The 25,894-nt window shown below is 33.8% G+C and overlaps 3 protein-coding genes across 3 annotated transcripts; all 3 read right to left on the reverse strand.

Moving 5' to 3' along the window:
- Positions 1 to 1,240: 1,240 nt before the first annotated feature.
- Positions 1,241 to 2,677, reverse strand: LOC118054472 (transcription factor TCP20). Its single transcript, XM_035066069.2, has 2 exons — positions 1,487 to 2,677; positions 1,241 to 1,376 (listed from the first exon to the last, which is right to left on the reverse strand). The coding sequence occupies exon 1, from the start codon at positions 2,560 to 2,562 to the stop codon at positions 1,654 to 1,656; it is 909 nt and encodes a 302-aa protein (XP_034921960.1). The 5' UTR covers positions 2,563 to 2,677; the 3' UTR covers positions 1,241 to 1,376; positions 1,487 to 1,653.
- A 4,343-nt stretch (positions 2,678 to 7,020) lies between these two features.
- LOC118054473 (glucose-6-phosphate 1-dehydrogenase 2, chloroplastic) lies at positions 7,021 to 11,405 on the reverse strand. Its single transcript, XM_035066070.2, has 10 exons — positions 10,933 to 11,405; positions 10,286 to 10,521; positions 10,066 to 10,160; positions 9,840 to 9,954; positions 8,748 to 8,953; positions 8,515 to 8,664; positions 8,303 to 8,423; positions 7,991 to 8,220; positions 7,673 to 7,873; positions 7,021 to 7,563 (listed from the first exon to the last, which is right to left on the reverse strand). Exons 1-10 carry the CDS (start codon positions 11,150 to 11,152, stop codon positions 7,314 to 7,316), a joined length of 1,824 nt encoding a protein of 607 aa, XP_034921961.1. The 5' UTR covers positions 11,153 to 11,405; the 3' UTR covers positions 7,021 to 7,313.
- A 10,207-nt stretch (positions 11,406 to 21,612) lies between these two features.
- Positions 21,613 to 25,461, reverse strand: LOC118054474 (uncharacterized). The gene is made up of 4 exons (XM_035066071.2): positions 24,639 to 25,461; positions 23,948 to 24,188; positions 22,259 to 22,376; positions 21,613 to 22,075 (listed from the first exon to the last, which is right to left on the reverse strand). The coding sequence occupies exons 1-4, from the start codon at positions 25,217 to 25,219 to the stop codon at positions 21,984 to 21,986; spliced, it is 1,032 nt and encodes a 343-aa protein (XP_034921962.1). The 5' UTR covers positions 25,220 to 25,461; the 3' UTR covers positions 21,613 to 21,983.
- Between the last annotated feature and the right edge of the window lie 433 nt (positions 25,462 to 25,894).

Genomic DNA, 25,894 nt, shown 5'->3' on the forward strand with positions numbered 1-25,894 from the left:
TAAGCTTCATTTTATCATTTTTTTTCGATATCTTGCCTAGGTTTGTCCCTTTTTTTTGTTTTTTTGGATGATAACTAAGAGTAGAACTTGAAGATTTCTTGAGAAAAATAACAAGACTATAATTTGAACCCAAAACGACCTCACTCCCTCCTTCAAGCAAAATGAGAATACATTGAGCTACAACGCCCGTTGGTTGCACATTACAAATCCACAAGGTATAGCTTGGATTAAAAGATATACCAAAACGCCTGTCAAATTACAATAAAATATAAAGCTCAACTAGTGTCTGGATTAAAGACGTTCATATCACATTATCTCAGGAAAAACTAGGGGAAGGGGGGGGGGATCATATATTGGACTTCATGGACATCGTTCATTATTCTCCAGATTCATGGAATTGTAAGAGCGTAGCAAAGTTTGAAATGAAGGGGCAAGTTCTTCTTCTTCTTCTTCTTTGAGAGCTATAAGAAATTCCAGATATTTTTAGATGCTGGCACCAAGAAGAAGAAGAAGAAATCTTTCAGGTGGAAATTAGAGTCAGTTTCAGCATAAGCTGAGGGGGTGAGCTGTGTTCACCCCGCGGAGAAATGCAGTATCAATTTCATACCCACCAGTCTTAGCTGCTTAGGATTTAAGTTAATTGGATAATGATCACTTAAGCAGGCATTTGTCAATCTGTGTTAGGACCTACGAGAACTCCTCCTTGGAGAGGAAGAAGCGAAATTTCATGCATTGACTGCCGATAATGCAAAGCAGATTTTCACTAGGGAAAAAAGTGAGTTTCAAGGAAATGTGCATTCAACCTGATTATTAAATCACTCAGGACTGTACCGCCATGAAATATCTATGCTTAAGATTGGAAAACATTCTGTGGTGAGAACTGACCTTTTTTCTCAAAATGGAAATGTATAACTTGTAGGCTTGTAGCCATGTGACGCTGCAGGCAATGAAGCTCACACTTTCTTTCTTGTTTCCAAAGGTAAAATAGCTTAAAGGGATGACTTCAAGGACCCAACCAGCTATATGTTGCTTGATTCAGAAAGGTTATCGTTTTGGCTGCGGTTAATGCAGGAAACAATATCGAGCGAAAGAAACCAGAGAAATTGGTTTAACAAGATTCCCAGGGTGACTATTCAAGAAAAGTGTATCTTGTTTAAACAGGGCTATAAACTACTCAATTTTATCTTTCAGAGAAACATTAATTCTTGAAAATATAGGCAAGAAAACACAGGAAACATGGAGGTCTAATAGTGGCAAAAATATTTTTCTTTTGATCATCTTGCACCAAAATATTTGTGAAACAACACTCCCGCAAAAACTTAAATGAAACAAACTCCAAATGTAAACTTCAAACCATGTTATCTTCAAATCTCAACCTGCATATGACAAGTTAGAAGAAGTTTATTTTTTATTAATACTTCCAAATAAGAAACGAAGAAAATATGTACTCATTGACTTGTAGAACTAAAGAAAGGCAGAAAAGCACCTGTTTTAGTAAACTTAGATGAAACTGTTGATCAAGAGATTGGCCGGTACAGATCAAGTCTTGCACTCATTTCTAGTCCTCAAAGGCAAGAAAATATGGGACTGTACGCTTTACTATTCTACTGATTTCTAATGGATATCCATCCATTAGAAACTTATCTCGTATTTCTACTGCCTTGATCCTTGGGAATCATCTTTATCAGGAGGTTGCTCTTGCTGCTTTTCTTGATTCAACGAATTTAAGACACCACGACCCTGCACCATCTGATGGTAAGAGGGACTCAAAGCTTGAGGATTTAACATCGCACTGTGGCCATCCTGTGAAAGTCCAAGCTCCAAGCCAGGAAGTTGCTGGTTAGTGCCACTAAACATGGAGTAAAAACTCATTAAACCCATGTTAATATTTGGAAACTCAACCCCTTGGAACCCATATTTCGGTAAAGTACTGGAGTTTTCGTTTCCAAAATTCGATGTTGATTGACCAGAATTGGGAACAAATCCTAACCCAATTCCACCAACAGATGGCCAGACCCCAGTTGCCACATTAGATATTCCTAATTTAGTATTCGACATGGTACAATCATTCCTATCTCTGGACCCAGTAACTCCTGGTCCCAACCCTTCCATTTTTGCATGCAATCCAGTTGAAACAGAGTCCCCCTGCTCTGAAACAGAGGCCCCTGCAGCTGCAAGAGCTGATGCAGGAATGGTCCCAGTACCAGTCGCAGCAATAATCGATGGTTCTGCTTGTTGCAACAACCACTGAATTGTTTCTCCATCAGATTTATGCTCCAATTCTCTCGTCAATTGAAAAATCCTGGCCGCGCTAATAGCTGGAATCCTTATCCTCCTTCCTCTACCTTCGACTTTCTTGTGCCTGTCTTTGTTGGAGCTTCTCTTTGGTGCTAATTTCTTCTTGCTATCATCTTTGTCCGCAATCATATTTTGAAAATCTTCGATCTCTGCAGGCTTGTTGTTATTGTTGCTGATGTTGTTCTCTGACATGCTTGCTTCTTGTGGAGGATTCAAGAAAGAGGGCATCTGTTGTTGATATTGATTTGGGCTCTTAGGTTCCATGGGAACAGGGGAAAATAGGAGCCTCTTTGATTGAAGAAGGTGACCTCAAAAGGGCTCTGCTTTCTTGTCCTTTCAATCTCATTTGTCAACATATTTGGCTTCATGTTCAAAGATTGAAATTTCCAACCTTTTTTTTTTTGTCACAATGTTTCAACTTAAAGTTACTACAAAATGATTAAGGTAACCGCTTTTCTCTTTCATTTGACTGGGCCATATCTTTTATTATAGCCAGAAAAGTTTAATGTTCACCGTGCTTGAATATTTATGATTTAAGGATGAAAGCTTTTATGTGATCTGACCACTAACATTATTTGTTAAGCAGTTAACACATGAGCTGAACCTAATACATAATTTGACGATACTATGATTAAGGTGGTGGTTGTTGTTATGCTTATCAACTTAAATACTACCTTCCATTTGTCTTACATAATGTACATGGTAGGCAATAATTATCTGTATGTTGCTGTTGTTTAGTGTTTATAAGGATAATGAACTGCAAAAGGATGGCTTGATGGTTAAGATTCAAGAGTGTTCTTTCTTTATCCACTAGGATTAGGAGTTCAAGCTTTTCCGAGAAGTTAATGCTCATAAATTCCTTAATTTCGGTACACATGCCTTTTTTTACGAGACTGAAAAGATTAGCTTATTTCTTATGAAAAAGCTAAAGAAATTAAAATAGAGGTTGTAATTAGGGTGACTCAGGTTTTTGAGTGACCACACTAGGAATCCGTTTGGCAACGCGGCAGCTGCTGCTTTTTTTTTTCAAACTCAATATTCAGTGTTTGGTTATAAGTTGTGGCTGTGGTTTGGCTTGTGGGGACCACCAAAATTGAGTTTTCACCGTAGGTTAAGCTAAAGCAATTTTTTCATGCTTTTTCCTGCTGTGTTCTTGTACAGTTAATGAAACTCTCCATTGTTCACTTTAATTAAGTGAACAGTGGAGTAAACTCCACTGTTTACTCCACTTTTCACTTAATTAAAGTTGACAATGGAGCTGACAGTGGAGTTCAACTCCACTACGTGAGCAGTGGAGTTGAACTCCAATGTTCTAGCCGGCCGGGTCTAAAAATAAATGTATTGAATCGGTTCCGGTTCAGTTAAAAAAATTTTATTTTTTTAATTGTGTTTTATTTAAAAAATTAAAAAAAAATCGTTTAATAACATAGCATTTGCAGAATTTGATCACAACCTTAATTTTATTCTTGATAACATTTTACTGTATGCTTAAGAAATCTTGGAAAATGTAGTAGAAATCTTGGAAAATGTAGTCTTTATTTGATAGATTTCATACGTTATGAAATTACACATAATTTCATGGAATAATAAAAAATATTTGATATCAATATTATTTATTTCATGATGTAATAATAGTAATTAAATCTACAATATTTAAATTAAAAATCATCAATATTAATATATATATATATTAATTATTTTATAACCTCAATTTGAAAAGTATTATTTTAAACAAACATATTAAATTATTTTTTTTTCAACCTCAATTTTAACCACAGTTTTAACCAAACATCTATTTTTTCAAACCAACCTCAACTAAAAGTACTTTTTATAAAACAACTTTTTTAAAATCACAACCACAACAGCTACCACAATACCAAACACACTCTAGTTAGCACTAGCACGTGATTGTCGGTTAGTAGACTTATGGGCCGCGTGCGACTGTGAATGTGTGAAAGCAGTATGGTGAGAAAAAAACGAGAATCCAAGAAAATTGAGAAAAAAATAATTAAAAAAATGTTACCATAAAAAAACTAATTAAAATTTTAAAAAAACTGATCAGTTTGGTATCGGTTTTATAAGCATAAAACAAAAAAAATAAACCGAACCGGAAAAAAACCGAGTCAAATCAAAAAAACCAAGCCAAACCGGTTTCAACCAGTTTTTTCCCTAAAAAACCGAACCAAATCAAAACCAACCAGTTCGAACCGGTTTCGGTTTTTTTTAAAAAAAAAATTTAGTTTGATTACTTTTTTTTTAATAAAAACCGATCCGAATCAAATTTGATCACCCTTGGAAGCAGTGAGTTTTCCTATTCTAGTAGAGAAGAAGAAAGGAGTGAGGATAACAATTTAGATGTCCTGTGGACATGGGATCAATGATACTGTCATGGCCGAGTTTTCATTGCAGACAACGAGTGCCTTGAATCCAGGAGTTACATTTAGTTTTGGATCATGCAAATGCAGTGGACCCTCCAGTTCCTTAGCCTTTGGGACCAATCACGAAACATGGGCTATGCAGACAGACAGTTTCATCTTCCTTGTTAGCCAGCATGGTTGCTTATGCAGTGTGTATGCGTGAGAAACAGGTTGTTCATCTCTGTGTAATCATAAATCTTGTCGATACTATGTCCAATTTAACGAGTTTGGAGAGTGATGTGCTGCTTCGAAGTTCATTCTGGAAGTCTGAAAATAAGAGTGTTGTTTTCGAGTTAATATGATCCTTTAATGTGGTTAAATATGATCTATACTAGAAAAAAAAATGCAATACTACCCTTTAGGGATTTTTTAACCAATTTAAAGCTCCATTATTTACAACCTTAATATCCTTCACATGGTTATTGTATTCTAGATTTGTGTAGGCTTTTGAGGCGACCTAAAATCACATCTTTAGTTCTAAACCATGGAATCTTTTCTTTTTTCTATTAGCATAAATATATTTGAAATAGTGTCTATAATAGTGTCTGTGGGTTGCCTTTGGGAAAGTCTCTGCTACAGCTTTTGGTAGACTCTGTGAACAAAACTTGCATCAAATAAGATGAAAACATCAAAGGGGTTGCAAAAGTTACATAAAAAATCATTAGCTGCAAATGGGATATACACCTTTTGTCTGTCAGACATGATGCAAAAAAGGTATCTCATTTATTCTATGCTTGATTTATCAATAAAGTGCATATAAAACCATCTACATGTGTCCTTGTTTTCACACTCATCAACAACTTATGCAAGGGGAAAATTTTATTATTACCTTTCAAACCAGTTGTTGACAATAAACTTCTCCATTAAGACTCTTGAGATGATTTTATCGATCTTAATAAAAGGTCTATATCCATTAACAAATCATTACTTCATCGTCTTCAAACATACATATATTTTTTAAAACTTTCTTGGTGAATGTAATTTAGAGTTTTAGTTAAGATCATGTCCTATTAACACATCAAAACTTGGGATGTATTCTTTTAAGACTATGACTTCTTTTCATAAAAAAAAAAAAAAAAAAAACTATAATCTTAGTCTTAGATCTTCGTAGTTATATCAGGTATGGTTTAATTTAAAATTTTTCATCCAAAGTTTTATTTAGAGTGTCATTGAAAATATTTGAGTCAACATTAATTATTGGAAGTAACTTCTTTGCTACCCAATTAAAATTAGCTATTTTTATATTTCCAAGACTAACACAATTATGTTGATCTCCTAAAGATTTCATTATAAAATCTTACTACCGAGAACCAAATAAGTATATATCTTCCACTTACAACCATCATCCATATATGTAGCTCTAACCTTTTTTTTTATTAATGTATTTTTTTTCAAATGATATTTATGTTTCTATTCTTTCAAAATATCTATGAAGTAAGTGACATTAATGAAAATCTGATATTATGCAAACTTAATCTATTTATCAACATCCATCTTAAATGTCTTACTCCTAAAGTCAATTATAAGATCAATAATTTTTTTTCCTGCTTCTATTTATCCTTGCCGCTTTCATCCTCATTACTTTCATCATTATTGTCAGAGTTTTCACTAACTTCAACATCAATATCATTCACTTTAATGTTTAACTTCCATTCATTCTCCAACTTTGATACACCTCAAAATAGGTTTTTCGTTATAAGTTATCAATCCATTTATCTCTCATTTGAAGAAACATAATCCTTCTCATCATTTTTAGTTTCATCATCCTAGTAATATTTATAGTACCACCTTTTTAACCCAATCACTTCTCTTATAATATCTAAACTACCCACATCAACACCTAGGTAAGAATCAACAATATAACTTTTGACATTAACACCCTTTTTAATACTAACACCAACTTCAACACCATAACTTACCCTCTTTAACACCAATATCATCATCATCAATATCTAAACTCAAACCCTCTTCTCCAATAAACAATAGAACTTTATTTCTACCATTAATATCATCATCATAGGTAGATAAATATTTTGTTCCAGAGACTTGCATTCATTAGGCTTGCCTGAATAAATGAGCAACTTTAAGATCAATATCAATATACATGTGAATTTCTTCCTCTTCTTCTTGTTCATGCATATTAAAATCTACACTGTCGAGTCATCATTAACTATTTTTATAATTGATCTAATTACGTTGAATTTATATTTTTTTAGAAATCAGCATAAAAAATTAAATTACGACGGGCTCAGTAAACCTCCCAGCAGAGAATAAAAGGGAAAGGACAAAACTAAAATACAACGTGTTAACAAAAATTAAACTCAATTTGTATTTCTTCTAATTTTCAACTCGAAGAACCAACAATACATGGCAAAGCCAAAAACAAAAGGAAAAATATTCCTTTCTTCAATGATAAATTTTGCTTGCTTGCACCAGTAACTGGCATGCTCCTAGTGTCCAACGAGTTCATATACAAGAGCTCTTTCGTAACCCACAAAGATAAAGAAAATTAAGTAACCCTAACAGATGACAGAAAAATAACAAAGCGATCTGCTCGTCTTATCCCGCTACACTATTAAGTGTCAAAAACCCCCCGAGTTATTGCTCTATACCAAGGTCGCCCCATCTGACGTTGTATCTTGCAGCTAGATAGTGAGCCCCAACAGGGCCTCGACTACCATAAGGATAATACTCGGGGATAACGTTTTTCTCTTCAAGCTCCTTGAGAACGGGAGTGAAGAGTGCCCAGGCTGCATCCAGTTCATCACTCCTGATAAACAATCTCCTTTCCCCTTCAATTGCATCCAGCAGAAGCCTCTCATATGCATCTGGAATCTCCTTTGAATATCTAAAAATGGCATGCCAAGTTAATTTGCAATCAAGATGTTGTTGGATGGACCTTGCTGCATATAAAGAAGGCTTTTCAAGTATAACATTCAAGTGATCTTAAACATTACCTTGCTGCATAGAGAAGATTTAGATTGCTACGGTCCAATCTCATTCCCAATCCAGGGACCTTGTTATTGATCTTCAAATCAATAGCTTCATCTGGCTGCACTCGAATGACAAGCTCATTTGTAGCCAGATCAAGATCATTCCCAAAATCCTGATTGTATAAGTTGCCAGGCACATGCCGGAACTGCACCCTTATCTCGGTCCTGGGAAAAACAAGAAAATTACATGTATTATAAACATATTACTCGGTCATGAGAGAAAAGGTTAGTTTCTTGAAGCAAACACCTGGTACATTTTGCCATCAATGTAGTAATGCTCACCTCTTCTTATGTAATGCTTTGCCAGCTTTCATTAGAAAAGGCACTCCATCCCATCTTGCATTATCTATGAAGAGAGCAGCTGCAGCAAATGTTGGAGTTAAGCTGCCTTTTGGCACAGTGCTGTCATCAATGTATGCTGGGTAAGTAACTCCCCCTTTTGTGTGGCTCTTGTACTGCCCAACAACAACATCTTCAAGTTGTAAAGGCCTCATTGATCGTAAAACTTTGACCTGCAATCCAACAAGAAATGATATTTAAACAAGGGAAAAAGATTATGCTAAAATGGCTCACTTTCAAGCAAGTAACAATAACCTTTTCGTTTCTGATGTCCTCTGCATCCAAACTGACAGGTGTTTCCATCGCAAAGAGGGCTAGTATTTGAAGCAGATGGTTCTGCATTATGTCTCTTATTATTCCGTAATTGTCAAAATACCTAGTTGCAACCAATTCAAAAGTTTTAACTGTAAGCTCTTAAATAGAATGCAGAATTGCAAAGTATGCTCTCATTTTATAATACAAAGTACCCTCCACGTCCTTCAGTGCCAAAATCTTCAGAGAATATCAGCTGTACGTTTCTGATATACCGCCTTGACCATAAGGGTTCAAAAATGAGATTAGAGAAGCGAAGAACAGACAGGTTTTCCACAAGTTCCTTTCCCAGATAGTGGTCTATCCTGAAAAAAAAAGGAATATCCATCTGATCAGATTGTGCTCCAAATCCCTTCATAAAAGCTGATTGAGTTTAGAAATCTTCTACCTGAATATCTGATCTTCTTCTAAGTATTGCTTGAGGGCTTTTGTCAAAGCAGCTGAGGAATCTGAATCTCGGCCAAAGGGTTTCTCAACAATGACCCTGGTCCAGCCAATACCAGATGAAGCTGATGAGCTTGTACATTTCACCGCATCTATAAATATATTTGGAGGAATTGACAGATAAAAGAGGCGATTAGAAACTCTCCCACCCTGCACATGTAACTTTCATTATCAAGCAGAATCCGATTATATAAATGCTCATGTTGTAGAACTATTTATAGAAAATTGTAAAGAGCCTCATTGTATCTTAACCTTTTTTTAAAAAAAGAGATGACATTCTACAATATTCTAAACAACAGATAAAATACTAATTGCATCTCAGTGGTAGCATAATTCACCAGACATAAAACCAAAATAGTAAAGAACAATGTGAATTATAGTTTAAAGGCGAAATCATGAAAATGGTAATGAAGGATGGTGATAAAATTTTAAAGGTGCATCCAGCAATATAAAATGCCACCACTTTGCAAGCTCAATCGCCATGCCCATAGTCACAATGACCAGTTGTGAAAATTATATGACCAAATACCTCTTTCATTAACTGCAATGCTGCTTTTCATTCCTAAATGCACCTACCCAACAATTATACCCATAATTACATCGAAACTCTTTCAATCAGCTTGGAAATGGTAAGTGGTAACACCAATATAGAGGTGCAAGAATATTCTATATGATATAGCATTGCAAGTTTCCAATACAATTAAAGGATGTGCAGCAATAATGAGTTGCAAAAGCTAAGGTGCATAAAATCTAGGCATTGAAGAAAATATCTGAACTCTAAAACTTCCCTAACACCCAATCAGCCAATTTTTTGCACCTTACTAGGAATGTCTACAGATAACAACAATGCACAGTTTCCAATTGACTCCATGAGTCAAAAGTGATATACTTATCAGGAAGCCCTCCAATCCACATAACCATAGATGGAAAAGAGAATTTTCCTAAGCGTTCAATTTACATGCCAATCACCAATAAGTCATCTACTACTAAAAGAGATAATCCATTCTGTTAGGGTGCTGACCTAGACCCCCATTACCTCATGTTCTTTCAACTTCTTGTCTAACTTAGCAAAGTTTTCTGGTGAATCATATTGACCAGAATGGTAGAAACATCTCTTAAGAAACTGGTCCATCTTTTCATCACAGTTCTCCCTGAAAATTCAGAAGCAGAGGTAAATATCATGTCCCAACCTCCAAATAAATCATGGATATTTATAGCATGTAAACTTCACGTCAAGGCCAAAAAAAATGATTCAAAGTCACCTTTTATCAATCCTGCAATTAAGTGTCTTGCTAACCATGTTTCTAAGTTCAGCATCAGTCATCTTGCTCCGAGCATAGCCAAAGATTGTAAAATGCTGCCACCAAATAACTTCACAACTTAATATATTATCATGAGCTCAAAAAGAAAACTTTATAAACAATCGAAAATTGAAATCAAACTTTCAAGTGTAGACAGACGAAGAAAAAATCAAATTTGAACCTTCGGGAGACAACCCTCGTAATAAAGAGCAAAAAGTGCAGGAAATATCTTTTTCTTCGCAAGGTCCCCAGATGCACCAACCACAGTGATACTGACTGTTGACTCATCTTTATTCACATAAAAACTAGCTGCTTCCTTGAATTCCTGAGTTGATGGTACTGAAGTCAACAACTCACCTTTCAATTTCTTAAAAGGAGTCTCATTTTCAACCGGGATCGCTGGAGTGGCCACTGCACCTGCAATCAGTTACCATTCAAATAAGAACAAACAGGAGAGGATAGATATTCATTATTCACAAAGAGAGGGATCAAGTAATATCTCAAAAAATGACGAGCGAAAATATCAAAAGCAGAAAAATTCTCTGATTTCTATACTTTAAAAAAAAAATTATATATATATAAACCGAAGCCATATAGCCATATAGATTAAAGGGCATCCTTGGATTTTATAGCAATAAAACAAAAGGCAAATCAAGCATTCGGCAATCAAAAAGACACACAACGGTACAAGTAGCCAATTTAACCAAACATATCAAAAAATATACAAATAAATCTGCTAAACAATTCATACGACTAAAAAAACAATGTTTTTAGAAAAAAAAAAAAAGGAAAAAAAAAGATGAGAACAATAAAACTAAAAGGACTAACCATCTTGCATGAGAACCACATTTAAATGATAATTTCTTCGAGAATGAAAAGAAACCTTAGCTGGTAATACCCTTTTCGCAATATAAGAAGAGAAGTTTAATCGTTGATGATTCTGCCCATGGATTGATGATGATGATGATGATGATGATGAAGAAGAAGAAGAAGAAGGTAATAGAGAGTATGAATGTGAACGACACGTTGTCGAAAAAAGTGCAGCCATTCTTCTTTTGTTTATCTTTGTAAATTGATAACAATCTCTGCTTTCTCTTAAAAAAGTGTGTGTGTGTGTTTTGGGAGAATCAAAGAGATGGGTTTTGAGGGAGTTGGCAATGGTGGTGACCGAGGCCTCAGAATAACCTCGGAAACGTCGAGGGGTGAGCGCAATTGCAAGGCCCTTGAGATCTCCGAAAGGCTGCTCTTTTGTCTTTGCAAGCAACACCTGTATTTGATTTTCTTTTTTAAGAGAGAGAAGGAGAATAAATTAATTAATTACTTCTTCTACTCCTTTATAGAGACAAATAGAAGACAAATGGCAACAAAAAATTATTTTTTAATTTGATTCCTCTCTAATTAAACCGGAGGTTTTTCCATTATTGTAAAACCTCGGCTGTTTCAGCGGGTTAATTCAGGATTCAAGAGAGATTTAACAATTTATTTTAAGTATTATCGATTTCAAACTAAAAAGAAAAGTCGAGAATTAATTTGGATCATTTAACAATTGGTAGTTTATTTAATATATAGTAAATTTGCATAAAATTAGTTTATGTATTTATTTAATATTTTATTGTATTTTTTTATTCTTCAATATGCTATATGGGTGTAATATTCTGTGAAGATACTGTTCAATTTTATTTAAATTTAATTAACGATACGATATCATTTTACATGGAAAACCAACAAACTCATCTAGTCTGGTGTGCGGTCATAATTGGGCTTCTCGGGTGGTCAAAATCCTGCGATTAAACTGTATAAGCAAGGGTTACAAGGGTTGTATTTATTTTTATATTTTAAAAGTATATTTTAAAAAGTTAAAAAATATATTTTTTTTATTTTAAATTAATATTTTTTATATTTTTATATTATTAAAAATAAAATTAAACTGTACATGAGACTACAGTAAGCTGTTGGAGTGGATTTTTTTTTCACGTATATTAAACAGTAGAGGAAGAAAAAAAGTCTCCTTTTCCTTTTCATTTCCCTTCCCGATCCCTATGAGTGGCTGCTTTCAAATAATTGTTTACTTTTAGTTTTATTTTAAATATATTTTTTCTTAATAAATTAAGAAAATATGTTTATTAATGATAAAACTTATAAAATAGAAAAACAAGGGACTTGTGTAGCTTAAATTGAAAACAAAATGACAATAAAATATTGAGTGACTCAAACAATGCCCTTGTTTTTATAGTGAATGATTTGAAAAACAACTATTTTGATTTCTTTTTTTTTAATTTTCTGAACAAGTTGACAATTTGAAAATATGCGTTTCAAAAAAAAGTCATTTTAACTATCAAATGCGTTTTTTTTAGAGGACGTTTGGTTTTTTAATCTTATAAAAATAGAAACTGTTTCTTATTTATTATTCATAATATTTTTTTTAAAAAAATTCTCAACAAGGTACATGAAGGAAAAAAATTTCAGAAAAAATTATTTAATTTAAAAAATATAAAACTAATAATATGACATAGTGACATTATAGTAAATACATGATAAATAGAGGAGTGATGATGGTGACATGGTAATTGTTACAGTGATATAAAATTAACTATGATTGTTATTTTTATTAGTAAATAGTAAAGATAAAAGGGACAACAATGGTAATTATTTTTATTTTTTAAAAAAAAGACTGAAATTATTTTTCCACAAATAAACTCAAACTAGCTTCTAAGACCAACTCGTAAATGGGCCGAATGGCCCGATGCCCCAGCAGCAATCAAAAGAGCTCAAGGGCCTAACAATCTGACCTGTCCCAGCATGCCTTAATAAAATATTATTATTTTTTAACTAACAACCTGTCCACTTTTAATTGGCTAAAGCAAAGAATATTATTCTTGAGTAAATTACAGAGCCATACCGTGAGTTGCATGCAATTTCACTTTAAAACCTATACTTCGAAAAGGAGCCACTGGTAAAGTTGTCTCCATTATAGATTACGTAGGCTGAGTCCAATTGATGACGAGTGCTTAATCAGTCCATAGGATGACACGTGTATGAGAGAGAGTGCCTGCATATATATATTTTGTTCCTTTAATTGGTGACAAATGGGCTATGTTTAGGCAAGGAGCTTCAAGAGATGTGTCGTCTGGCTCGCTGGTTGCTTAGGCAGAAAGCGTGATGGGCCGATGACACCTTAGGACCAAGTCGAGGATTGCTCATCTCTGGGAGCATTGGATTTCCAAGGCACCCTAGGGCTAAGTCGAGCTCCAAAATAGTAAAAGTCCAATTCAGGAGACTTGTATTCGGGCAAACTTCGAGGCCCATAACGATATTGGGCCCACATTCTTATTGGGTAAAAAATTGCAAGTGTTTATGAGCCCACACATAAAATTATATGGACCATGCCATCTAGCATCTTCTCAATAAATAAGATTTTTTACGTGTTGTTAAACTAATAAATTTTTAATTTATTTTTTAAAAATTATCCATTGAAGTTCCATAAATTTTAAAGCTAATAAAAACTTACAATATTATTAACTTTAAAATCTATATAATTAATCGAAATACGTATAAATTAACCCTATCATATAAAAATAACTCGAAAATGACCATATAGTCGCACTAAGATTTCTTTATGGGATTCAAAACATTGCGGGAAGCAAAACATCATTGTATTTTCTCACTCTCTAAAGTTACTAACTTTACAATTAAAAAATCTCCACACCTAGTAAGATATTTTGCATATATTATTTATCAATCACCTAACTTATTAAACACCACCTATTACTAATTATAATTATTTATCACCTATATTATCAGATATTATCTATTATCACTTATCAATCATTTAAACTTTTTATATCAAGTTTGTCTATAAAAAAATAAAATCAAATTACTTCAATTCAGAAATCAATCGATTATTCCCCTTGACGTATAGTATTTTGGTACTACAACCGCTCACATACTGTACTCTTATGTGCTAAGGAAGGAATATGAGCCATGCAGGGGTCACAGTCAGTCACAATGGGTGCAGGCTGGCCCAGAAAATACTCCCAGATTCCAAGGAGTTCCATTTGAAATAGCGCTGTCTTGCCTCCTAAAAAAGCAACATTCCCCTTGACATTTCAAACCCACCTTTCACCACCTAAAGAGTCAACAGAAACAACTGGATGTTTTCCATGTCTCACGACCCAACATTACACTGCAAGCTGGTGATAACTGGGTTTTGCTTAGATATCTTATTTGTTAGAGCATATTTTATGCAGACAACCAATAGTTTTCTTTCCTGTCAATGTCTACAGCGAGGTTGCACAGGTAGCTAATTCTGTCCATCTCTTTAAACCTCTTTATATTGTGAGTTTTTGTTTTATTCTGGATAACTTAACAAGGGAATGGATCATGATTTCAAGTGTCGTGGAATTCCACAGCCATGATGATGTTATTTGGTAATAAAAAATGGAATGATTGGGGTGCAAATTAAACTTTTAAAATGAAAATGAAGAGTATGAATGAGAAAGAAAATTAAACTTGCATGTATGTGAGATTAAAAACAAGGAATTAATAAGAATAATTCACTTAATCATGTCATCTGGAAGTCCTCTAATGATTCATTAAATTATGTAATTTATGTATATTGAGGTACCTCGCTTAATTAAAAAAATAATAATTCATGGATCAACCTGGGAGTTGCAGAGGGGCTAAGATAATTAAGAACACCAAATTTTCCTTTACAATACCATATTTATTGTCAACACTTCTGTTTAAAGCACCAGAGCATTTTTTTTCCCCTCCTCTCGCCGTTCCTTTTCAATTAAAAGGTAAAAATATTAAAAATGAAGAGTCCTTCATTTATAAACTGTTTGTCAATAGAGATAAATATTTACAAGTACAGATTAATTAGAAAGCCCTTCTCCTAAGTTCCAAGTACAGAAAACTTGGCAGATTTATTGTGCCAAAAATAATGACCATAGCAGCAAGGAGTACAGTATTTCCTCCAATTTTCTGATGGCACTACAGTACTGTCCTGGATCCTAGTAATCATGCCGTACAACAGACTAATAACTGGGCTTGAAGCCACCTTTGCTTATGAACCCTTGCAATGAACTCCTCGACTCTTCTGTTTAGTTCCTCAGGAGGCAATCCACTCTCTTCTTCTTCTTCACTTATTTCCTTCTCCTCATGCCTATCTTCTTTTACTTTAACCTCTTCATGAGCATCCTTCTTTCCTTTGCTGGTTAATTCATTAACTTCTCTATCATCTTCTTCCTTCACCGATACTTCTTTGTCTTCTTTGTTGGTTAATTCAGCAACTTCTTCCTCCAGTACTACTTCTTTATCTTGAACATTAGTCTCTTGGTCAACCAAGTTCACCTCCAGTTTACTCTCCTCTGCCTTGTCTTGATGAGCTGACACTCCTCTAAGACTCCAGCTCCTCTCTACATATTCATCATAAATTTCGCCCACTGGAGATGAGTGAGACCCACCAAACCTTGATTCTCCAACAAGAAAGACAACGATGACATTTACCATTATAAACAAGCACTTGGGGCTAAAGAAGGAGGAAAACTTATTTCGGATGGACAGAGATAGAAATAGCTTCATGGATGAACATAGGGATGGAAACCAAAGAGGAAAGGAAAAAAGCAAACTACACGTCAAGGCAAGGAAAGAACGAAACATGAGATTGTAATAAAACTGAGTCTTCAAACTGTGCATAGCTTGAATCTTTTTAGCCTTGCTTATAGTATCCATTGTTGAAAGAGGTATAACAAGAGGTTTAGTGGGGTTTCTTAGTGAGTTTAGAGATTATGATTTTAATGGGGAAAGCTAATGAGAACTTAGTTAGAAAAGGCTCAGTGAGGACACGCATCTGACAGACAATGGTGGAATGGAGACAAGGGCTTATATAGGGAGGGAAAGGGAAATGATGGAAGGATATTTTGGTGGGGATTCAAGAGATCCTACTTTATTGTTGTTTAGGTACTGTAGAGGAAGTTGCTTATGTAAAAAAGCAAGGCGGGTTGAGAATATGTTATAGCCTCCATTGCTTTCCACTATTTCTGTTAATGGTTTTGAATTCTCCATCTGGAATTTCACTTAATAAATATGTGTTAGCGTCGGCAACCAGTGAAGACCCCTAGTTTCTGGATTCAACAATCCAGCCTGTAAAACCCATAGGCATTACATAAACATGAACTAGGACAGAATTAAGTATGCATGTAGCATAAATACATTGTTTCAATCTATGTTATTCAATAGGAAAACAAGAAAGAAAAGAAAAGGTTACTCGTAGAAAGAAATACATGTTTAATATTCTTCTTGCTTAAGCTTTTGAACAGAATTAAGAGAATCGTGGTGAAAATGGGCATTTCATTTCTATGCTTTTTGGACATGATTTTGTATGTCTAGAAACCGAGTATAGCTGTGGTTACTTTTCAAAACATTTAGAAATGAATAAAAGCAGATGGCAGCACGTTTGTTGAATGGGGACGATAAAGGAGCTTGTAAAGGAGGTGCAGCGTCCATGAACACTGGTATCAAGGTCATTGTCAAAATACTTAGAAAGTTAGGTTGGTAATTTTTTACTAGGCAAAGCAAGATTCCTATATGTACAGCCTGCCATGATCACCTCCACGATCTTTAGTGTCTAAACTAACAATCAAATACATGGCCATGCTTGATTTTATAGATGGAAAGCTACTTTATTATGCCCAACTTAACATTTGAATTGTTACAGTACAAGCCATGTGAAAGAGACTCGCCCACATACAAAATTTTCTAGATCGAGTATGTATAGTTTCATTTTTTATGTTTAATTTTCATGAAGAAGGTGGAAAATGAAAAAAACAAAGAACAAGAATGATTTTTTTTTAATAGATGGTGCAAAGATAATAGTAATTGTACTTTATATTATTTTTTTTTCTATTTAAATACTTATACTCATAAAATTGGATTAATAAAAAATCTTAGTTAGTTTTTGTTACAATATACTGATACCACATTTATCTCTTTATCAAATGAGTTCACATGTCAAAATTCGACAAAGATAAATGAGATATGAAGTACTTGTACGTTATGATCATTTCTACATGAATGCTTGTACTTATTATTATTTTTTTTATTGGAATATTTAACTCAAGAATTTTGATAAGTATTTTCATTAATTTATTTTATAAATGATAAATGTATTTTTAACAAGTCTAAAAAATTCTTATGACATTTTTATTTTAGCATGTCCAAAGAAATGAAGATACCCTGAGTGGGGACTTGGATGTGCCAAGCCTAACCATGCAGAGATTTGACAGTGTGCCTAGCCTTGAACATGCTAGGTTTGACACTAGCCAAACCCATATGTAATTTAGCTTGGCAGTGTGCCATGCTCCGGGAATATGGGTCTGACGCCAGCCAGACCCAGACGTTTTTGGGTTTGGCAGTGTGTCAAGCCCCTGACCCGCTTCCTTTTTTAAAACGCTCGAGGGAATGATCATTCTTCCCTGGCAAGCCCATGAGAATGAGATAATATAGGTATGACAAGCATATCAAACCCAAGACACTTAGACTTGACAATTAGCCAAATCCAAGATAACATAAGTCTAGCAAACATGTCAGACTCAAAATACTTAGGCTTGGCAATTAGCAAAGTTCAAGGTAACATGGGTCTGGAAAACATGTCATACTCAAAGTACTTGGGCTTGGCATTCCGCCACTTGAACTTGGCAATAACCAATTTCAAGGTAGTATGGATCTGGTAAATATGTCAGACTTAAGACATTTGAATTTGACAGCCCATTAAGTCTAAGGTAGTGATCATCTTCCACCATCCTCCTTTAGGTCTAACCTTGGAAAAGAACTCAATCTTCATGAGCTCAACTACATTTGGCATCTTAAACCCTAATCTCCTTACACCTTTTAGGTATATGAAAGTCCTCCAAGGACCCACCATATTTGCATCAAGCATTAATGTGGATGTAAGATATATTTATCCCTTATTAAAATTATCAGGGTAAGATTACATCTTTTAGATATATAAAAGTCATTCGAGGACCCATCATATTCCCATTAAACATTAATATAGATGTAAGAGATATTTATCTCTCATTAAATGCTATCAAAGTAAGATTGCACTCTAGACCCTCCTCTTCACAAAAAAATAAGACTCATAACCTATAAATACACAATGAGATCTTCAGAGCAAAGATTTACAATCTTCATTTTCTACTTCATACATATTTTTAGAACATCTCTCTCTAAAATATTTTCGTATTTTCTCCCTCTAAAAATATATTTATTTAAACATCAGAGAGTTTCCACCTCCACAAAAAGAAACCTTTTATAGGTACTGGCCACAAGCTACCTTAACTTACCAAGCACCAAGTATAAGTTGTCAACTGATTAACTGATTATCTAACTCAAAAACCCTATTCCTAAACTAGTTGGATTTTTAGAACATAATCAATGAATTAATTGATGTGGCACTTATACTCAGTATAAGTGGATTTGAGCAACCATTTTTTATGACTTTTAATATTTTTGGTTTTATATCAAGATGAAAAATAACAAAAAATAATAAAAAAAAAACTAATTGATTGATTAGGTTATTTTATATTCATATTACTCATTGGTACTGTTTTTTAAGCTTCTATTCTTACCTAAAATTAAATCTTAGCTAATAAGTAAGATAATTATAAACTCACTTGCTTAATTAGTTTTAAAATTTTTCATTTTAAGTTTTTGTTATTTTCATTTTCTTTTTTTCTAATATCATTATGAGAAAAAAAAAAGCTGAAAATGGTAAAATTGTGATTTTTTTATTTCTTGACACGTGGTGCACCTGCCACGTAGATAACTATTATGTTAGTTGATTAGTAATAAAAGCAAATAATAAGTAATTTATAAGTATTATAATGGGAAAAAATCAGTACATGCACTCAAATATAAAAATCATAAAATAAAAGTACTTTACATGGCATTCATTTATATCTCTTTCTAACGCCATTGTCCATTTAACATAGAGAATTCATCTTTTTCGTCAAGAAAACCAAGGAAAGTCCTGTGTTGGCACTCATACTTTTAAAATATATTATTTTTATTGCTATACTATTTTTATTACCGCCATGTATTTTCCATCCACTATCATCGGCGATTACTTCTATTATTTTTACTATGAATTAAATATTGTTAATGAAAATATTTCTTCCTTCTCAGAGATACAAATGCTAGTTATCCTTTATTATTATTAATAATAAATTAGTTTTCGGTCAGTTTATACGCGTCTTAATTAATTTTTAGATCCTGAAATTAACAACCATATAAACCTTTAATAACCTAGAAATTTATAAAATTCAAACTAGTAATTTTAAAAAAATAAACTTAAAACTTAACTAATTAAATCACACCCTAAGTATTACTAATTATTTTTTTTTTATTAACGTGGATGTCTGGATCAGCTTGTATGTAATTTGAATAATCTCATAAATTTTAAAGTTAATAACCATGTAAGTTTCCAGTAGCCATCATATGAGTAATTAAAAAACTTAAATTTAAAATCATAAAAAACAAATATTTTAATCCTAAATTATTATTACTGACCACCTCCTAAATAATTCTTTTTACATATATTTGTTTTATTTATGTGGGTGTTCGGGTCAGCTTGTGCGTACCACGACTAATCTCACGGCTCACTGAACATCCTGCAAACCCAGTGAGCATGTAAGGCACCGTGGGGATGACAGACGTGCACGATGAGATTTAAACCCATAATATAAAGAAAAAAAACAAGTCTCTTCACGGGCCAATACCTCAATTGCATTCTTTTTACCTATTTTATTTGAAGGCGTTGTGGGTTCATTGGCTTACACTTGCTTTTGCAAGCAAAGAATGTTCCTAGATTCCCAAGGGAACCATGTTCACCGTAGAGAGATAGAAAGAGAAGTGATTTGACAATGACGTTCGGACCGTTTGGTAGTGCGTTTCAACCTGTGTTTCGTCAAATTTTGAATTTTTTTTTTTATTAAAATTGAGTTCGGTTTGTACTTTTTGGATCGTTTTGATGTGCTGATGTCAAAAATGATTTTTAAAAAATGAAAAAATATCATTGGCATGTATTTCAGTACGAAAAGCTATTTAAAAAACAACCGCTACCACACTACCAAACACGCTCGAAGCTTAAAAGAAGAGCTCTGAAAGAAAGAACGACGTGCAAAAGTTGCTACAAAACAAAACAGACAGCTATTTGAATCTCTAAAACTTTATTGTTTGATATTCAACTCTCAACAATTTTTTTTAACACACTTATATCAGCACTTTTTATTAATTCACTTAAATTCTAGATGTATTGGTCTTATATTTATATAAAAAAGTACTTTTTTAACTATTGAAATCTAATTAGAAATCTAATTATTTAATTAAACAAATATTCTAATAATTAGTCCAACACAAATCTTTTTTTTTTTTATCAAACATTCGTATATTAATTAGAATTTTATATAACAATCCCTCCCTTAAACTAATATTCTTAAGCACTCAATTTAAAAATAAAGGATTTTTCTTTAATATTGTCTTGAACATCATTTATCACCAGAGACTGTAACAAACTTAAATAAAAAGAAAATAGACTGAATGACAAAAATTAAAGCGTTATTTTATTCCATCATCAATTTTCATTCTTTTGAAAACTTCATTAATTCTTGGATATTGCTTTTCTTAATAATATCAATTTTATCATCCAAAATCTTTTGCCACTTTATTTTCTTAATGCATCTTCGGATCATAATATGAGAATACAGTAAAATAAGTAAATAAATCATCTGATTATTTGATTCTTGTTATCTCATAAACACTTATCCATGAAGGCCCTTTTCTAACATGTTGTCATTGATCATTATTTGCTGATATTTCAAGTGGATTTTGATCATATATTAGTTGTGGTGCATTATTTCTTATGATTAAGTTTTTTCTTTTCTAAAACAACTTGTTCCAACTTTTTTTTCTGTTTTTTTCTCTGAGAGAAGTAATATGTTAAAGTTCGCTTATCTTCTCTATAGCTCATAGGCTGTCTTTTTATCCCTCAAATTGACAAGGCAACTAATGCTCCCCATGATAAGGCAAATAATCAGGACCTCCTCACGAAGCTGACTATAAGAGAATTTCTACAAACCATGGAGAAATTATAATCATTTTGCTTTTCTTACAATGTTTTGTGACATTACAGAGCATCACAATATCGTTTTGCATCTTCGACCATTCATTCATTACAGAATCTAATAAAATCGTGAGAGCTGTCCGAGCTTTGATTGCATTCTGCGAAAAAGAACCGAAGAACCACGCAAGGGCCCATGGAGATCGCTAATGAAATAAAACAGTAGAGAGATCGCCTCATATTTTTTTTAGCTTCTCTTTGTATAGAACCATGGAAATAAACCATTTTAGCCAAGCTGAGTAGTTAATATTCAGACACAGTTCAGCTTGCCTTCATTCAGTGCCTCGCAATTTCCATGACCTGAGTTCTCAGAAAATAAGCTGTCATCATAGTTCCACAATTGTGGTGCATAGATGAAATTAATCAGTCAAATTAAACTTTGAACATACAAGCACTGTTCCATCTTTGGCCAGAAATTCAAGATCATACAAGCACCCTATGAAAACCCAGCAACCAAAACAAATGCCGATAAAACTCACTACAAATACTACAAGTGCTGGCATTGAACCTGCGAGTCAAATGATGATCGATGCTAAATGATCTTAACAAAAAAATTGTGTCATGCAATCATATCCTCCTGATTATTTGGGAAAAAAAATATCAGGAGAACATTGCAAGTCTAACTCTGTGGAGAAAAACAAATTCAGCGGCTACTTCTATTCAACCTCTCTAGGTCACAAAACTGCAGGGACTAATTCCCTCAAAGTACAAAAGCAACCTTCTCCTGGGAAACAAGTGAAGATGGCTGAGCAATTAAAGGCTCGTAGTGATCAGCTCCAGCACCACACCAGCCTGTATTACAAATAAAAATTTAATTCTTTAGCCAGCAACTAAAGTATCTAAAATTCAATCAAATAGTTAACCTTTTGTGGTGAGTTGTCTTTGTGTACAATATATATATATGGAAAATTCATGATGAAAAATGAACTTAATTTTCACCCTGAACATTCAAATAGATTATGGCAATTTCATTACCTGTTCCTTTCATAAAGAGAAAGAAGGGGGGTTCACAAATTTCAGTCCTGGGACGATGTGGGAGAAAGAAGACACAATTTTCTTCATCAACCATTGCATCAGATCCATGTGCTTGCACCTGTAAAATGTTTGACCAGAACATGAGAGCTAAATCATTACAAGTGGAACTCTCTAACAAATTATCCATGTTGGAAAGACTTGATAAACTAAACTCAATCAGGAAACAACAGCAATACATAGTTGCATGGTAATGATAAAGAATTTTCTTTCCTAATATTCCTTTCTATGCACTAAAAACTACATAATGTTGAAGTGAGACAATGGCAACTTCTACAAGTCAGATTTACGAGGAAATTTGAGCGTTCGCAATACAGTTAGCTTTTACCATATCTACATACAAGAAATACAAGTTAGCTTTTACAGTACCTCTAATACCTAAAATTCAACATACAACTTCTACAAGTCTGATTTAATTTGAGCGTTCGTAATGCAGTTAGCTTTTGCCGTATCTCCATACAAGAAATACAAGTTAGCTTTTACAGTATCTCTAAAAAAACACAACATACAACTAGCCATACAACATTAGATCCATCATCAATAGAAATTTACATATAAAAATTAAAAGACTAATGGTAGTTTTAATTTTAGGACCATGGAGTTTTAAAACTCCTAATTCTAGAACTCCATGGTCCTACATCAACATCACAGATAGGAATTTGATATTAAAACAGCAGAACAACAACTCCAAAAAGAGTGGCTATACACAATGACCTCTTGCAGCTTGCTAAACAAACACAAACGGAATATGCAATAGCTATCCAACTGAACTGACCATCTGTAGCATCTTCCTCCATATCAGTGAAAGGAAAAGCTTTTACTCTAGCAGTGTACAAGAATTTTATTATTATTATTATTTATTTTCTACCATCAGCAATCAGTAACTGAAAAAATTCATTTTTCAAATCTCTCCAGTGACATGCATCAGTTCCACAGCTTCACTCATGCAATCCACTACATAGAATGGAGCTCCACAAACTAAAAAAAATAGCCACTTAATATCGGTGATAAGAGAAAGGGAGGCAATCCACTAGATCACATGGTAGTGTAACAAACCATTTTAGGCTACAAGAGATTTTGTCATCTGAGATAGTTTGATCTCAAGAAATGAATACCAAGAGCATACCAGACTATGTGAACAAGAAAAGGAAGAAAAGGCCAAAGGAAATGCCTCAGGGACATAGAATGAATATCTTTATATCCTGACAAACATAAAATGTCCATTTTGTTAACAGATTGGAAAATATTGTGCATTCACTTAAATAACCATATAGTTACCATTATCAAATGGTGCCAAACAATCACATAATTTTGGCCTATGACAAGACATGTATGTGTAACAAACAACAACTAGTTTGTGAGGCTGTTGCATTGATGGTGCATTTCTGCAATATCAGACTTGGAACCTAAATGTAGTTTATCTAAATTACTAGTTGAATATGCCACACATCTGATTTAGAATTACATGAATTTTACAAGCATGCTTCTCTGTCACAATTCATTCCTAGCATACTTGCATATATATTGCTCAATTACGTAAACCCAAATATAAATGATTAAATGTATATGTTGATTCAAAAAAGAAAAAGAGAGAGAGAACAACAAATTAAACTTCCAAAATCTAGTCCTTACCACATAGATTTCACGCTTGAACTCTGTTGCTAGACACTCAATTGCAATATCATCACCAAAAGCAGCAGCATGACCTTCTCTATTCTCATCTACAGATAATAAACCTTCCTCGGTATACTGCAAAGTGATGATATCATCCTCATCATCAGGTGAACCAGAGATCAACATGTATTTTGCCCAACTCGGGCCATCATTCACCGCTATACACCTCTCTTTGTATATTGACTCTGCCGCCATTTCTCTTCAAATCACAAAAATAAATTCTAATAAATAAAAAAAAGCAGAAGCAACAACAATCATCTGCAATAAAAAAAAATCTTTTTTCAAGTTGTAATTTCTTGAGACTAAACACAGTGACGATTCACTTTTTACAGATCCAAGGAAACGCATTGACAAAACCCTCAACACTTCGTTTTAAATCGGCCACAAACCATAGCTTTCTATACTCTTCTTAGACAAACAAAAATATACAAAAACATAATGTGGCAAAAACCATCTGCTGCTATAAAATCCCAATATAACATATCATTTCAAAATTACAAACACAATTTTTTAATTAAAGACAGGAAAAAAAGAAAAAAAAAACAAAAAAATCTTCTTTATTTCTTGAACTTAAAGAAAATAACACAAACAGATCCAAAAAAATAACACAAAAAAAAAAGATAAGAGAAAGAAACAGTGAAACAATCACCTTTGCATCCCTAAGAGAACAAGCTCCTCGATAGCAGAATCTAGCGAAACACGATCTTCTTTGTTGGCTAAGAGCTTAACCTCTTGAACGACATGTATCCCCCACCCGTTCTTCAGATCCGGCGAATACATATGCTTTATAGCACCATTTATCACTTCCCTCTCTTCTACGCTAACAGATCCAAAGTCCTCTACAAACCTCCTCACCGTCCTACTCCTCAGCTTCCGCGCGTCCAGCTCACGCGCCGCCATCGCCCTCTGCGAGGCCGTGAACAGGCAGTTCCCGTCCGCCGAAACGTCTCCCCCGTGCGACAGCCTGAAGACCACCGCCGGATATGAATCGTCGTTCTTGGGATGCTTCCACAGCACTCCTTTCGTTTGGAGCCTTTGTAAGTGGCGTCTTTGCTGGTCTTCCAACCCAATCACGTCCTCCCAAGTAGGTTGTGCGGCGATGGTCAGAGTCTGTTCTGAAAGATCTACGGTGGCTTTTGGATCGTCCCTCCAATGAACAGCCGGTGAAGTTGGCGTTTGAAATGTCGTTTCGGCAACGGCTGCTGTTGAATCGCACAACAACTTTCCCATTTTTTGAATTTTCTTTAAATCAATAACAGGAAAAAAAAAATTCTTGAATATTTTTCTTTTCTTTTTTCTTTTCCTTCTTCAACGGGGAGGTGAGCTGCAGAGAGAGAGAGGAGAGAGAGTTAACGTTAAGGTTTAACGGATAGATTAAGACGCGGGAGTTTTAAGAACACGTGGAAGAATCAATGTGGTCTCAGAATTTATTGCTCTTGGTTGGTGGGAGACGCTACCGTAAGCCGGTGGACCATTAGGGGCAAATCTGAGCCAGAAATTTTTTTTTTTGTTTTTTTGTTGAAACCAGAAATATTATATTGAGTATTCAGATGGCTTCCTTTCAGTTTCCAGAGTTCTTAATTACCTTCAACAAAATTACTAATATAATTTCAAGTAAAACATATAATTTATGCCTAATTAACGCTTTTTCTTATTTTTAATGGTTAATTCCTTCAAAATTACCTAACCATGTGTCATTTTATTTGTTAGTCGCCACTTTTTATGGGATTTGATTTTATTTTTAATGATCTAATATTTTTGTAATAGTTTTCGGGAATATTTTTATTATTTTTATGAATTTCAAATTTAATTTTTTACTTTCATCATCCATCTATCTCTCATCAAGAAATAATTAATTATATTTGTATCATAAAAATGGGTTGATGATAAAATTGTTTAATTTTG

This window comes from Populus alba, chromosome 3 (genome assembly GCF_005239225.2).
Source record: "Populus alba chromosome 3, ASM523922v2, whole genome shotgun sequence".
In the NCBI taxonomy this organism is placed as follows: domain Eukaryota; kingdom Viridiplantae; phylum Streptophyta; class Magnoliopsida; order Malpighiales; family Salicaceae; genus Populus; species Populus alba.

Coding starts and splice junctions, on each gene's coding strand:
- LOC118054472 (XM_035066069.2), bottom strand. CDS start 2,562: ATGGAACCTAAGAGCCCAAATCAATATCAACAACAGATGCCCTCTTTC.
- LOC118054474 (XM_035066071.2), bottom strand. CDS start 25,219: ATGGGAAAGTTGTTGTGCGATTCAACAGCAGCCGTTGCCGAAACGACA. Junction 24,189..24,638: donor GTTCTCTTAGGGATGCAAAG/GTGATTGTTTCA, acceptor TGTGATTTGAAG/AGAAATGGCGGCAGAGTCAA. Junction 22,076..22,258: donor TCTCTTTATGAAAGGAACAG/GTAATGAAATTG, acceptor TTTGTAATACAG/GCTGGTGTGGTGCTGGAGCT.
- LOC118054473 (XM_035066070.2), bottom strand. CDS start 11,152: ATGGCTGCACTTTTTTCGACAACGTGTCGTTCACATTCATACTCTCTA. Junction 10,161..10,285: donor ACGAGGGTTGTCTCCCGAAG/GTTCAAATTTGA, acceptor ATTTGGTGGCAG/CATTTTACAATCTTTGGCTA. Junction 9,955..10,065: donor AATTGCAGGATTGATAAAAG/GTGACTTTGAAT, acceptor CTGAATTTTCAG/GGAGAACTGTGATGAAAAGA.